Source organism: Python bivittatus, unplaced genomic scaffold (assembly GCF_059951505.1).
Source record: "Python bivittatus isolate LINGU-HERP-01145 unplaced genomic scaffold, Pbiv_v1 ctg000160_np1212, whole genome shotgun sequence".
Classification (NCBI taxonomy): Eukaryota; Metazoa; Chordata; class Lepidosauria; order Squamata; family Pythonidae; genus Python; species Python bivittatus.
The window spans coordinates 6,835,720-6,851,033 of NW_028277076.1; the positions used below are offsets into that span (position 1 = coordinate 6,835,720).

The 15,314-nt window shown below is 48.4% G+C and overlaps 1 protein-coding gene across 2 annotated transcripts in view; it reads left to right on the forward strand.

The window, feature by feature from the left end:
* DDX31 (DEAD-box helicase 31) overlaps nt 1–15,314 on the forward strand; it is a 49,073-nt gene that overhangs the window by 30,120 nt on the left and 3,639 nt on the right. Inside the window, exons 18-19 of one of the 2 annotated variants that reach the window (XM_007425197.4) lie at nt 3,919–4,030; nt 8,690–8,858. In XM_007425197.4, the coding sequence (XP_007425259.1) occupies nt 3,919–4,030; nt 8,690–8,858 (281 nt within the window). The remainder of the gene's footprint in view (nt 1–3,918; nt 4,031–8,689; nt 8,859–15,314) is intronic. The other variant, XM_015887561.3, reaches the window with a different exon arrangement.

A 15,314-nucleotide genomic window follows, 5' to 3' on the forward strand; every position in this document is an offset into this window, starting at 1 on the left:
AGGTGGTTGGATTCAGGTCTAGTCAGCAAACCTTGGCTTTGCCGCCTCTAAAACGCCAAACAAACTCTGCACACCCAGGTTGGCCCCTCCAGCTCTGTTTTGAAATTGAGATTTCTACCAGGCCCCAAACCCTGGAAATCAGGAATCAAAACATGCCCATTGGGGGCCCAGTTTGAAAAATAAAATTGCTCTCTGGGGGGCAAGAAGAGACGTAAGGAAGGAAAAGAAAACGTCAGGGAGATGGGGCTGGGTGGAAATTTTAAAACCTCTTTTTTTCTCTCTCCTTTGCTGAGCTTTATTTATTTTTTTCCAATTTTCCTCTCTTTTTGGCCTCCAAGCCTGCAGTTTGACTTCCATCTAAATGGGTGGTGTGGTGGTTTATTTTGTTTGTTCAATCCTTTGGTTTAATCATCAGTTAAAAATAAATCTATCTATCTATCTATCTATCTATCTATCTATCTATCTATCTATCTATCTATCTATCTATCTATCTTTCTCTCTCTCTCTCTCTTTCTCTCTTTTTCTATCTCTCTCTTTTTCCCCCTGGATACCTCATTTTAAAACAAATCCTTTAGCTTAATCATCAGTTAAAAATCTATCTATCTATCTATCTATCTATCTATCTATCTATCTATCTATCTATCTTTTTTCTCTCTCTCTTTCTCTCTTTTTCTATCTCTCTCTTTTTTCCCCTGGATACCTCATTTTAAAACAAATCCTTTAGCTTAATCATCTGTTATCTATCTATCTATCTATCTATCTATCTATCTATCTATCTATCTATCTATCTATCTATCTATCTTTTTTTCTTTCTCTCTCTCTCTCTCTCTCTTTTCCTTTCTCTCTCTTTTTTTCCTGGATACCTCATTTTAAAACCTGAACCTAAAAGATAGGGAGTTTGGGCATCGGAGAAAGAAGATAGCGAGAAGTCCTTTGTAATATATTGCCATATTATTACTAAATCCCCAGACAGACTTGGCATAGCTCAAGTCACCTGTCACTTAAATTTGAGGTCCCTTTAATTTTCTCCTGGAATTCGCGCTGGGCTGTCTTTAAATTAAGGCCTTTATTGGAAGTCTGAAATCTTTTCTTGCTTCCCTGGCGCTCGCATCTATTCTGAGCTCGGTTACAGAAAAGTATACAATAACCATCAGTGGGATTTGGAGAGGTGTGAGGCTGTGTTTATTTAACACTCGGGGGGGATTTTCAAGTTTATTTGGTCCTCACTGCCCGCTTTCAATAATGCTTTGACAACCGGTCTGTCCTTCTCATTAATTTTAAACAGTTAAAACACAGGGAAGGGGGGGGGCAGGGGAGGGAAAAAAGTTTTTCATTATTAAAGTGCTTTACTTTTTAATAACAGAGGATTGTGTCCGTTGGGGGAAAGGGCAACTTCACTTAATTTCACATTCATATTAAAAAAAAACGCGCGCACACACACCAGGAAGGAAGGTGACACTGTGTGCAACCCAACAGGGCTTAACAAAAGGGGGGAAAAAGGTGGATTGATGAATGCAGGAGCAGTGGGGAGCGAAGGAGGGGCAATTTCTTAGTTATTTTGCCAGGATAGGACCCTGAAATCATTTTAAAAATATTATTTATAAATCGCTTTCCTGCGAAAGTGCAGAAAGAGTTGTGCCAATGTATATCAGTGTGATATTTTACCTGGGTTCCTTCTCCTTGTGGTCCCCATTTCTCCCCCCAAGGAAGTCGAGGGGACAGTTCTCTTCTTTCTGGGTTGTCCTCACAACAGCCCGACAAGGTAGTCCGGACACAGGAAGAAAAAGGGACGAATTGTTTGCTTCGGGCTTAGCATGGTGTGTGAATCAGCTGCCATAGCTGATCAACCATGGTTTATGGTTTACAAGGGTGTCTGGATGCAGCCAAGGGTGTCCTGGTCCACCAACCACGGTTCGCCCCAGCCTTAACGTTGTTAAGCCAGTTGTGTCCTTTTGCAACGCGCTTTGGAAAGGAAACAACAGCTTCCCACAAAGTAGGAAGCGGGTCCAAGAATGCTGTGGCCAAAGGAATGATTTGAAGTGGCATCTCTAGCGTCAGATGGTTTATGGGAGTTGTAGTCCAAAAGGTTAAGAGGGTGCTGGATTTGCTCTAATGGGCATGACTAATGTGGCCCTGAATTCCTTGGTGCCAGCCTGTCACTCCTTGTCCCCCAAAGTATAATTTTTAAAATGCATGTCGAAAAAGGCCCCGCAAAGCCCCCTCCTTGTGGTTTTTGGAAGATCGTTAAGGAGATGTTTATTTCACCCAGTGAAATAAAACAGGTTTTATTAGTGCCCCTCTTAGGGGAGGATTGATTTATTACTGCTGATTGATGGTGGCGATATTTTTTTTTTAGCATTTTCGTTGATTTTATCGCAGCAGCCTTCATTTCAACTTGCAGCCCGCCCGGAGTTTTTAGAGTTGGCTGGGCTGTAAAAACAGCAAGGCAAACAGAGAAGTAAAGAACGACGCTTAATTCCACGGAAATTTGCATTCGATCCCAGCACAACCCCGGCTTAAATTTTTCCAGCCGGGGATTCCCAATCCGGGATGAGTTCCTTTCTGCCGTGACTCTGCTCGCAAGCCAGCTTGGCTTGATTTTAATGGGCATGTTGCTCTTCCCTCCTTGTCCTCCATTCTTATTTTTCGACTTCTAGCATCACGTTCTTGCAGGGGGGGTGTATCTCAGGGGCTGGCGTTTCTCCCCCTTATTTCACAGGTTTCTGCAGCTGCTTTACAAAGCAGACATGTTTGGCCTTATTGGTAAACAGAAATCCTCAGCCAAACCAGAGGATTTTAATTGTTACATTGGGCTGGTTGAAAAGGGAAAGTATTTTTGCATTACTTGGAAGCCGAATAAATAACACCAAAGAGATCGTTGTTACTGTTGCTGTTTTAGAAGCTTTGTTTTAAATGCTTGGGGTAAATATCCAGGTAATGGATACTTACACTGCTACTGTGTTAACAGGGTTTGAGCAGAATTGGTTAGCTTGGCACGCTTTTCTCCCATGCTCAATATGGACTAGAAACTTGCTTTTGGAGAGCGGTTGGGAAGAAGCTTGGGCGGTGAAGCCAGAGGTCACGGTCTTCTGTCTTGAACCAAGCCACCACTAGTGTAATGTAAATTAATTAAATAGCAAAATAAGGAAAATTGCTAGCAGACAGGAAATATGGACTAGAAACTTGATTTCGGAGAGGGGTTGGGAAGAAGCTTGGGCGGTGAAGCCAGAAGTCATGTTCTTCTTTCTTGAACCAAGCCACCACTAGTGTTGTAATGTAAATGAATTAAACAGCAAAGTAAGGAAAATTGCTAGCAGATAGGAAATATGGACTAGAAACTTGATTTCGGAGAGGGGCTGGGAAGAAGCTTGGGCAGTGAAGCCAGAGGTCCCATTCTTCTGTCTTGAACCAAGCCACCACTAGTGTTGTAATGTAAATGAATTAAACAGCAAAATAAGGAAGATTGATCACAGTAGGCAGTCATTAATGACATTTTAATCTCTTAGCTGCTTAGGTCTGAATTTTCCAACCAACATGTTCTCCTTGCAGCTGATTTCTAGCATTGTCCTCGCCTTAGTCCTGCCTTCTCAATCTGGGGATCGTTGCACGAAGTTACGTTGACTCGTACAAATTGCAGATTTCCAGTTTCTTCCCCCGATTAATCTCCAGGTTTATTTATTTATTCGTGGTGAGGGTCAGAAGGATTCCAGAGAAGACAAGTTGTAAATTTTCAGAAAACGTTCAGCCTTTTTCTGATGGGCTCCTGGAATTCCTTCCCATCAGATCCACGCCTTGGGTCCTTTGAGAAGAGCAACGCGCCCCTTCTTTTCCCCCCTCCTGGGCTGGCAAAGCCCGTGTTTTAAAATCTCTTCCATTGACCTGCTGTGCTTGAAATTTTCCTCTTCCTCTCCCGTCTAGAAGACCCGGCAGGGAGACGCCCAAGAGATGCACCGGAGAGCCACCGTGATGCAGACCGAATTTGAGGATTTTGTCCACTCCAGCACAAAAACGATCCGAGGGGCCAAAAAAGGTCAGGAACTGGCTTCCGTAACTTTGCGGGCATTTCTGAGTTTAAGGGAGGGAAGAGGAGCCATTCATTTTCCGGTAGGAAACGTGCCTTTCCCTTTCCCGCCCGGTCTGTTCTTAATGGAAATTCTCTGCGGCCTGCGGGACTCTCTTGATTTAACGCGGACATAAATCACAGGACACATCCAGAGCTTGGCTAATTTCATTTCAGCTTCGCTGTTCTCAAGAGGAGGGAAAAAAATACAGAAACATGTCTCCCCAATGGGAACTTTTGATTTCTTTTCCCCCACTTTCCTTCAAGCTTCCTGAGGACATCAGGAATACCCCCACGTTGCCTTTTTGGCAGTGACTTGGAATTGGCTTGCCCTTCCCTTCTTTGGGACTAATCAAACTGGACTTTATTAAACAGTCACGGACGATGGGTTTTTCAGCACTATTCCCCCCCGCTCATCGAATGGGATCACCTAGTGGTCTCCCGTCCAAGCTCTCCTCTGATCTGACCCTAGTTAGCTTTTCAAGATTGGCTAGGTCTGCCCCCCAGAGCTGGGTTGTGTAATCCAAAGGTAAGGGCTGGGTCTCTTTTAAGTTGAGTTCAGCTTCTGGTGATTTCATGGCGTAGTTTTCCTGGCCACGCTACAGAAGTAATGGGGAGTTTTCTTAACTCTGTGATTTCCTGGTGGTCTCCCATCCAAACCTTAATCAGCTCTGGCTATCCCGAAGCCTTCTTCGATCCCGCGCGCCCCTTTTTACGAAGAAGCTCAGCCCAAGGCCGGAGAAACAGGCCGGGCCGTGAGTGGCTTTCTAATCCGGAGCACGGAAATATTCGATGGCCTCTTTCTCGCCAGCGCGGTTTCCGGCGCGAGACGTTGGCGCTGGGGATTGAAGGAAAGAGGCTTCTACATTACCCAACCCATATGGGCGTCTGCAGTTTCTGCAATTGAGGCTTTCATAAACACAGATGGAATGCGCTTTCCGGTGCCAGCGTTCAAGCGCTTCCATGGCTGCCGTGGGGCAGCATAACCGCCCTGCGTTTTCCAACGAATGCTTAAATGCTGCCCCTCCAGTTCGTTCCTCTCCCCCCAGTTTTTTTTTTTTTTTAAGCAAAGCTGTCCCCTCCCCTCCCCGTCACTTGGTGCCCGCTCCCTGCATAGGCGGCCCATCCATGCCCCCTCCGCAGCTGGCATCCGCAAACCTCCCTTCCTTCCCTTCTTCGCCCCAGCCAAGAATGGTGAATAATTAACACAGCAGCTGGGCCGTGGGTTTCATGGCAAAAAATCAAACAGAAACAGCACCAAAGGCTCGGCCTGCTGGCTTCTCCTGAGCCGCCCTCTCCCCAACCCCAGCCCTGTTCTTTTGACCTAGTCCGGGTTGATAGCCAGTTGTGGGTTGGGGGCCCCTTTGGAGAATGTTTTATCCTTTTATCTGTGGCTGGCCAGATTTTGGCTCATAAAAGGGAGGGAGGGAGGGAGGGAGGGAGGGAGGGAGGGAGGGAAGGAAGGAAGGAAGGAAGGAAGGAAGGAAGGAAGGAAGGAAGGAAGGAAGGAAGGAAGGAAGTAAGGAAGGAAGGGAGGGAGGGAGGGAGGGAAGGAAGGAAGGAAGGAAGGAAGGAAGGAAGGAAGGAAGGAAGGAAGGAAGGAAGGAAGGAAGGAAGACGAGAAAGGGAAGAAGGAAGGAGGGAAGGAAGACGAGAAAGGGGAGAAAGAAGGAAGGAGGGAGAAAGGATGGAGGGAAGGAGGGAAGGAAACAGGGAGAAGGAAGGGAGGAGGGAGGGAGGGAAGGAAGGAGGGAAGGAAGACGAGAGAGGGAAGAAGGAAGGAGGGAAGGAAGGAAGACGAGAAAGGGGAGAAGGAAGGAAGGAGGGAGAAAGGATGGAGGGAAGGAGGGAAGGAAACAGGGAGAAGGAAGGAAGGGAGGAGGGAGGGAGGGAAGGAAGGAGGGAAGGAAGACGAGAGAGGGAAGAAGGAAGGAGGGAAGGAAGGAAGACGAGAAAGGGGAGAAGGGAGGAAGGAGGGAGAAAGGAGGGAGGGAAGGAGGGAAGGAAACAGGGAGAAGGAAGGAAGGAAGGAAGGAAGGAAGGAAGGAAGGAAGGAAGGAAGGAAGGAAGGAAGGAAGGAAGGAAGGAAGGAAGGAAGGAAGGAAGGAAGGAAGATCATAGATGCTTAGATACAGATTGCAGGGTTAGAGGCAGGTTGCTTCTAAATAATAGCTACTGTGGGATATGAATGAGAAGGCTAGATTTCCCCCCAACAGGACATAATGCCCCCGGAGGTGCAATTAGCCCCCACACTCCTGGCCTTCCGTAAGGCTTTGAAGACCTGGTTCTGCCACCTGGCCTGGGGTGGGGTGAGAATACCTCAAGCATGGGGATGGCTAGCCCCATAGAGTCCTTCTGCCTTCAGCCTCAGATTTTTCATCCTCTTGGTCTCTCCTTCTTTTTAGTAATGTTTTAAATTAAGGTTTTATGTGTTTATATATTTTATGTTCTAATGTTTGTTGTGAATCGCCCAGAGTTCCCCCATTGGGGGGAGATGGGTGGTTGAAAATTTTTAATAATAATAATAATAATAGTAATAATAATAATGGCGGCACTTACATTTTTATTTCTTAAAGCCACCTTCCTTCAGCTTCCCTTCAGCTCCCAGAATTCCCCAGCCAGCGTTTGACTATTGCTGAGAATTCTGGGAATTGAACGCCACCCTCCAGATGCATGAACATGAAGTCCCAGAATTTCCCAAACAGCATTTGGCCGTTGCTGAGAATCCTGGAAATGGATCTATTTATCTGGAGGGCTGTCATGTTGGGGAAATTGTGGGGCACAGGCTATTTACTACATCCGCTACTTAAAATCCATCAAGGTTCCTTTCCCCTTACTCAATATGGACTAGAAACTTGTCTTTGGAGCTAGTTTCAGGGGCCGCCAAGACACTTAGGTCAGCTGGAAGCCTTCCTCAAGCCTTTTGGCTGGGTGTGCGTGCCAGAGACGTCTTTTGGCTCCAAATACGTGACCGAGCATCCTGAAACCCCCTATTTTACCCTTCAAGAGGAGGGGGCCCTAATCATTTTCCTTGCTTCCTCCCCCCCCACCCCAAGGCTAAAAAATTGATGATAGGAAATGAGACGAGGGGCTGCACAGCGCTGTCCTTTGCTATTCCCCGATTGATTGGGAAATGGCGTTCGCTTTGCTCAGCAAATAGAGCTTTGATGGATTCCCAAGGTTATTCTGAGGGCTGAGCCTGCTAAAATGACATTTTTATTACTGTTCGTAAACCACGATCTCCTGCCACACAGAGATTTAGGCTTAAGCTCTGGGCAAATAAACCGGGGTTCTGACTCAGGAAGGAAGGGCAAAAGGGGTGTGGGGAGGGCTGTGGAGGCTATGGGGCAGCCATGGTCAGCCTCAAGGCCCGGAGAGGGCTGGGGGACCGGAATCCAGCCGCCGAATCCCCCAGGGGGGTTTCTGGCATTTTTCTCCAAAAATTCAGGGTTTTCGGATGGTTTGCAACCTCGGGGCTCAGCATTCCTAATTGCTCGGAGGCAGAAGAGGGATGTGCCGTTCTCCAGATGAATGAAAATTCCCAACAGCCCCAGCTGTGTGGCCAGTTGCAAGGGACGCTGGGAGGCGTAGTCCATCTGAATCAGGGGGGACCCACCCGTTCCATGGCTTCGTGGACACCCCAATGGGGGCAAACGTGCTTTTCCGCCTTGGTGGCGGGGGGCTAAAACAATCCCAAGGGCCGTCCCCCCCCTGAAAACCACGAGGAAATTTAATAAAACGATCAATGCTTTCTGTAGCTTCGAAATTTCCATCGATATTTCCATGGAAAGGAAACGACTGAATAAATTGCTCGATGAAATTGTTCCGATGGTTTTGAAATAAATAATTGCCGTTAAATACAAGGAGTCGCTTTAAAAAGACGTTTCAAGAAACGCCTCCTTCTGAAGGGTACGAACAATGATAAAAAAAAATCATTCTCGAAAGAGCGACTTGGAAAGGCTGTCAGAGGACGGAGGGGACCGCTCTTCCCAACCTGCAAAATATTATATATTTTTTTACTTATTGGTTAGATTTCTATCCTCCCTTTCACTCAGGAGATTAAAGCCATGTGCCTAATGCTCTCTTCTGCTGTTTTTCCCCACCACAACAACCCTGTGAGGTAGGCTGGGCTGAGGGACAAGTCACAAGTCACCCAGTTCTGTTCCAGCACCTTTACGGTCTCATCAAACCCAACTCCCTCTCGCGAAGCCCCTCGTTGCGAACTCAGGAAAAGAATGAGTTAAGTGTGTTGTGCAGGAAAAAACGGTGTCCTCGCACGGATCCTTCGCACGTTTACTCTTGAGTAGAACTCCTTGAGTTCTTTGCACGTTTATTTTTGAGCCGAACTCACTGAGTTTAGGGGAGGTGAAGAAAGGAAAGGGTTCTGGGCTTCAAAATTAGAATGATTGCATGGAAGATCCAGAGGCTGAGCCTTACTTTCCAAATGCGTCTGTCGCCGTTGGAAAAGGAACGGCTTTCTGTACATGCCTAGGGAAACTGGGCCCTGATTTCATCCATTTGGGGAGTTCAGCCTGGGTTCTGGTGAAGTCCAAGGCTCCCCGCGATAGACCGATTGGCAGAAGCAAGGGGCGACTTCTGAATTCCTTCCTTTGCCTCTCTCTCTTTCAGCCCTGCAGTCCTTCATTCGCTCATACGCCACCTACCCAGCCAACCTCAAGCCCATCTTCCACGTCCGGGCTCTCCATTTGGGCCATGTGGCAAAGAGTTTCGGGCTCCGCGACGCTCCTGGAAATCTTGGCGCTTCTGGGGCCTCGAGGCGGGGGAAAAAGCCGAAAAGGTAACTCGCTGGGGCGTTGGTTTCTAGCCCCAGATTCGAAGCAAGGGGAGCAAACCAGTTCTCTTGCTGGGATCGTCATCAGGCACCACGCATGGAGAGAAGGCAGCATCCCGTGAGCAAAAGGTCCACTTGCGTGGTCTTCTCCAGGATAGAAAATCCTCTTCCTCGTGCAGAGATTTCAGGAACGGGGTCTTCCTTCCTTAAAAGGGGGGGTGGGGATGAAGCTGCCCCAGCAGAGAGGTTGTTAGAGAGAGCCAAGTCATTCAAGGCCAGATGTCCCCATCTTCTGGGCCAGATGAAGCCCACCGGCCAGGAGTCATCTGTTCATGCTCAGAAGGCTGCTTGGAGATTTTTTTTTTCAATACAGAGCCCAGATTTGCTTAAGTAGGCGTTCATGGCTGGTACCTGTGGGGCAGTGTTGGGCTTTAGGGTTTGGTGACCATGGTCTAGACAACAGATCTAGAACGGTCACCAAACCCTGAAGCTCAACACTGCCCCACAGATCCCAGATTGATCTCCCATTTGAGCTTCCATCCTGCTTCTCAGATTCCAGAGAGCAGATCCGGGGGGGTCTCCACGGGACCTATGTTTGAACTGAAGCTTCTGCCCCTTCCGCCAGCTTGCAGACCCACTTCAGCAAGCCCCTCTGATCCGGCTTCACAAATAGGACCACAAGGATCGCTCACCTTTGGGGTGCTGTAAGAAAGGGATATAAAAGCTCTGCGACTTCAAATTCCCTTATGTATTATGTACAGGTAGTCCTCATTTAGCAACTGCCTCGTACAGTGACCGTTCGAAGTTACGACAGTGAGGGAAAAGTAACTTTGTGACCAATCCTCGCTTTTATGACCTTTGCAGGTCTGTAAACCAAAGGAAAGCTGAAGTCAGATCTTAAGCACAGTCAGGGTTTCACTTAGCGACCACGTCACTTAACAACCAAGTTGCTGGTCCCAATTTTGGTTGCTAGACGAGGACCGCCTATATTCTTTTATTTATGATTTTGATTTATATAGCCGCCCATCTCAAATGTATGACTCTGGGCAGCTCCCAACAATTAAAAAAAAACGATATACAAATCAAAGACAAAGGTCTATTTTAAAAAACCCATATCATTAATTAATTTCCACCGCGAAAAGTCCCTGGGAAGTTAGTCGGTGAAGACTAAGGTGATCGCCAAACTTGGTTTTTACACAGACTGCCCCTGGCTGTGGAGGATCCACTTAGTTACCACTACAGACCTCGCCGTCCTCATCTCTTCAAACTCATATTGCCGACGCGGTGCATAAAATGTTCGTCTTTTGGGAGGAGAAGTGGGGGAAAACTTTCCACCTTCTTCCTATCGAGAGACCCTTTTCATTTGAAAGGATCGGTTTGTACGTTTTAGGGCTCCGTCATTTGAGTTTCATTGTTCTGGGCACGGCGGCCGCCTGGCACGGTAAGACGTAAAGTCAAATAAATAAAAAACGCTGCTTATCTTGTTTATTTTAGCCCAGCCCGGCTCTTCTTCGAAGCGCCAGCCCTTCTGACATTTTATCATATTTCTAATTAGGCTGAAGGTTGCGCTAAGCCGTTTTTCCCCAACTACTGCGTTCGTCGTATTTTATTTTATTTTCGTTTCAAGCCGTGCCTTTCTGGTTCGGTTTTTTCTTTTTAACCTTTCGTTTTGGGTACTTTTGCCTTTTTTAAAAATTTCACTCTCAGGTCCCCTTAGTTTTAATCCAGAGGTGGTGAAAATATTCTAGCGACGTTGTTCTTCTAGGTTTTTGGGGTTCGGGGGCCGGGGAGGGGCTCGGCCCCTTTTCTTTCCTAGCTGTCCCTTTCTGCTCTGCCTCCGCTGTCTTTTCCCTTCCGTCTCTTTTTCACAAACGTTCCCGTGGACCCCCCCCTGCACACACGTACACACCCAAACACCCGTGTTTTGAGGCACCCCCCGCCACGCCGCATTGCTTTCCCCCGTGCGCATCCTCCTCCGCGGCTAGCATGGGGGGCGCAAGGGTGCCCCAAAGACAGTCCCTCTTAATCCAAGCCCCCCTTGACAAGGAGCAGAAGCGGGGGCTGACGATTCTGCCTCTTTGAACCAAATTAAGGGGGGGGGCGCAGAGAGTTGACGGGAGGGGGCACGTTGGCGAGAGAGCGCTGGGCATTGTCCTCGTCGTCTCAAGAACCCGCTGGGGACCGCCGTGTTTTTCGGCAGGTTGCTGCCACTGACCCTCGCCAGCAGATGGGCAACAGGACACGGAATGCCCCAGCGAGTGGGGGGATTTAAAAGGGCTTTATTTGGTGAAAAGTAGCCTGATTACCCGATAAAGAACATGTAAGATGGGATGGGGCCCGGCTTTGATGTCTCTGTGGCCCAGCGGGGAGTGGGGTTGACTGACACCAAAGTCTCTTTGGATTAGAGCCACACAGCGTTTCCCTCTGTTCCTGCAAGGTTGTTATTCTCTTAAACCCCTCTCCCCCGCCCGCTCGAGGACCCAAGGGTCTAGCAAACAAGCCCGCTTGCTCGCACGCGGCTCTTTCCAAAGCCGGCCGCGGCCCTGCAGGAGGATAAAAGTTTTCTTCGCTTGGCCAGAAATCTGGGTTTGCTTTCCCACTCCGGTTAGCTACGATTGCTTAACTTGGTTGCCGGATGAACCCATTTCTCTGGGCTGGCTCCACCCGTGAAACCCACAACACAAGCGGCTTGTTGTAGCCTGTTCAGTTCCCCCAAAGAGAACCAGGGCTAGCTTGAGTGTGGCTGAAGTGTGTTGGGGGAACCCAGCCTAGGTATCACCTTGGGTTACATTTGGTTATTCTCAGCTGAACATAACCGTAACCATCACCCGGCAGCGTTAACTCATTTATGATTAATTTTTAAATTAATTCAATGTTGCTCTTTTGTCCCCCCAGCGGGAAAACACATGGGATTCTCCTATTTTAATTCCACCACGACAACCAACCAAGGGAGGGAAAGGTTTTAATTAAGAAACTGGATCAATTCACTCCATAAACTCTATTTTTTATGGATGGTTTTAACGATGGCTCGTTGAATCAATTCCTGGGCTGGGTTCGCACGCATTTAGACTTGGAACCCAGGCTTTGCATAAACCCGCCAAGTTCATGGATGGCGTAACTTGATGTATGACCCGGCTTGCTGATTATCTCTGTTCATGGGTGGAGGGACCTTTGGCCTTCTGGATATCGATGAACTTTAATCCTCAGCAGCCCCATCAGGAGGGAACGATGGTTGGAGACACATCTCAGGAGGCATCTGAGACTCTTCATTGGCTTGATGTTCCTCACCAGTTACCTCCTTTCTCCTTCTCCTTCTCTTTCTCCTCCTCCTTGTCCTTGTCCTTGTCCTTCTTCTCCTCCTCCTCCTCCTCCTCCTCCTCCTCCTCCTCTTTCTTCTCCTTCTCCTCCTTCTCCTTCTCCTTCTCCTTCTCCTTCTCCTCCTCCTCCTCCTCCTCCTCCTCCTCCTTCTCCTTCTCCTCCTCCTCCTTCTCCTTCTCCTTCTCCTTCTCCCCCTCCTCCTCCTCCTTCTCCATATCTCTCCTTCTCCTCCTCCTCCTCCGCCTCCGCCTCCTTCTTTTCCTTCACCTTCTCCTTCTCCTTCTCCTTCTCCTTCTCCTTCTCCTTCTCCTCCTCCTCCTCCTCCTTCTCCTCCTCCTTCTACTCCTCCTTCTCCTTCTCCATATCTCTCCTTCTCCTCCTCCGCCTCCTTCTTCTTCTCCTTCTCCTCCTCCTCCTCCTCCTCTTTCTTCTCCTCCTCCTCCTCCTCCTCCTCCTCCTCTTCTCCTCCTCCTCTTCTCCTCCTCCTCCTCCTCCTCCTTCTCCTTCTCCTTCTCCTACTCCTTCTCCTTCTCCTTCTCCTCCTCCTCCTCCTCCTTCTCCTTCTCCTCCTCGTTCTCCTCCTTCTTCTCCTTCTCCTTCTCCTCCGCCTCCTCCTCCTCCTTCTCCTTCTCCTTCTCCTCCTCGTTCTCCTTCTCCTCCTCCTTCTCCTCCTCTTCCCTCCACCTCCTCCTCCTCCTCCTCCTTCTCCTCCTTTCCTATGCCCCAGTGCAAAATGTAGCCGGGGGTCACAACTGGATGCATAAATACAGTCAGTGCATGAAATAAGCCGGTGCATTTATTTGTCTATCCATTTGCTTATGCTCCTGCTGTGCCCCATAACCCCAAACCGTGGGCATATCGCCGCGTTCCTTAGCAGCACTTCAAGGCTGTGTTCATCCAGTTTCCTTCAGCTTAGTTGTCTAGTTCTGGCTTTCATTGTGTGGCCTGAATCCAGCCTGCTTGGTTATTTCAGCCCTGTATCGTGCAAAGCCAGAAAAACGGGTGGTTTGGGGGCATTAGCTTTAGCGCATGGTGTCAACCCAGAAAATGGAGGGTGAATTCAGTGGCTTGCTTAAGCGCATCGTGCAAACCCAGCTTAAATGTTTGTGGGGTTTTTTTACTAATTTTTTTATTAAAGATTTTTTTAAAAGAACTAATGTAAACTAATATAAAGTGAGAAAAAGAAGTTGAAGAGAAAGCTAAACGTGCAAGAAAGGGTGGGGGGAAGTAAAGGAAAAATAGAAAAGAAAGATGCAAAGAAGTAGCTTCCGATCTTCTTTACGGCAGTTATAAGTACAATTATAAATTTGCCTCTTGCTCTGTGGTTACAACATAACTCTCTTCTTTCTATAATTATCCTGTCTAATCATCAAGCCCAGCTCCAATGCTTCTCAACCCATTAAGGAGAAAGCAGATCAGCGGTACGATAAAACCGATAAAGTGCAACGATTCGGAAACGTTGAAAGCGAAAGGAAATTTGGAACTGGCAACTGCCGTCAAACGGAGTTCAAAACTCTGGCTCTCCCTTGATTTTTCTCCCAAACGTGGGGCGAGACTGCTCTGAAACAGCTCGAGGTGGGCCCAAATTTGCAGCTTTGCCTTTTGATCTTTTCGGCCAGACGTGGGTAGGGCGGGAAGGACGCAAAGATGCTCCAAGAACGCGCTTCTTTCCCAACCGAGGCCAGAGTGCCGCTGAAACCCCTTCTCCCAGCAAAGCAATTGCTTCATCAGCTCAGGAGCGGCGTGGCTGCCAATTTTCTCGTGGCATTTACGGATGCCTTAATATCGCTTAATTAGTGGCAGGGAAAGCTGGAGCCCTTCCCAGGGGGAGATTTTTGCTCTGGTGCAGCAGCCAGACCGATGCTGTCCGACAGAGAAGTCTCTCTCTCTCTTTCCCTCTTTCTGAAATAAGAGTTGAGCCCAGTGTCGGATCAAAAATCTGGATGGTTGAGCCCTCCGAATTGGTTTGGATCTGAACTGCTGATGGTATTCTTCCCTAAGCCATGGCCCTTTGGTGGAAGGAAGGAAGGAAGGAAGGAAGGAAGGAAGGAAGGAAGGAAGGAAGGAAGGAAGGAAGGAAGGAAGGAAGGAAGGAGAGAAAGAAAAAAAGAAAAAGGAAGGAAGGAAGGAGAGAGGAGAGAGAGAGAGGAAGAAGAGAAGGAAGAACAGGAGGAGGAGGAGGAAAATAGCGATAGCAGCAGCTGTAGGGGACAGGGAGATGCTAAAGATTTGACTCTTGGCTTGAAATCAAGACGGAAATCTTGTTCTTTGTCTGCAGTCTGGCCAGACTCGTCTGCTAGAACTTTATGAGTTCTCAAAGATTAATTTTACTGTGCAATAAACCCACCCAACTCTTTACCCGCTGTCTTGTTCTCGTCCCCTTGGAAATGGGGGTTCTCAGGCCCCTACACAGGCGTGACATGACCATGCAAGATCAGGGCCCTGGGAACGGCGGTTCTTCCGTGCACCTCGGCGTTCCCTCCCTCCGAGTCTTCGCGGCTCCGTTCTTGAGCAGATCAACGTTTGCACCCAAAGATGCTTTCTTTTTTTTCTCTTGCCATTTTTCCAGGGTGGGTTCGCATCAGCCACCAACGTGGCAGGGAGACATCTGTGGGATTGCCAGGTGCCCCAGTAGATGCTGGGCCCCGGTTCTCCGATCCCACCCCCTTCCTAACACACACTGGCCAGCTTGTGGGGCACATGGCAGGTTGGAAGCCAGGTGTCCGACTGAACGAAGCCAGAGGTGTCCCTCTCCCGATGCTTGGCAAGATCTCAAGTGCCACCTTCGGATGAAACAGCTGCAGGATCTGGGTTGAAAACATCTGGTTGCCGCATCGCCAGAGATGCGTGGTGGGCAAGCATGGGACCGGTGGGGCAGGGAGGGTGCTGATCCCTTTCTGTCTCAGAGCAAAACAGTCCAGAGCTCTTAGCAAAATTCTGTCTGGGCTAGCCACCCCATTTCTCCCCTCTATAGGTCATCATTTATTTTAAAACACTTGGAATGAGCTTTCCAAAAGCTGGGCCCCTCTTAGTGTATGGGGTGTATCATTCCCTGAATTTCACACCAGCGGGACCCCCAGTTGGGAAGAAAACAGGACATTGTCTCCTTTTCTGTCTGTTTGTCCCCCTCTCCACAAGTGTATT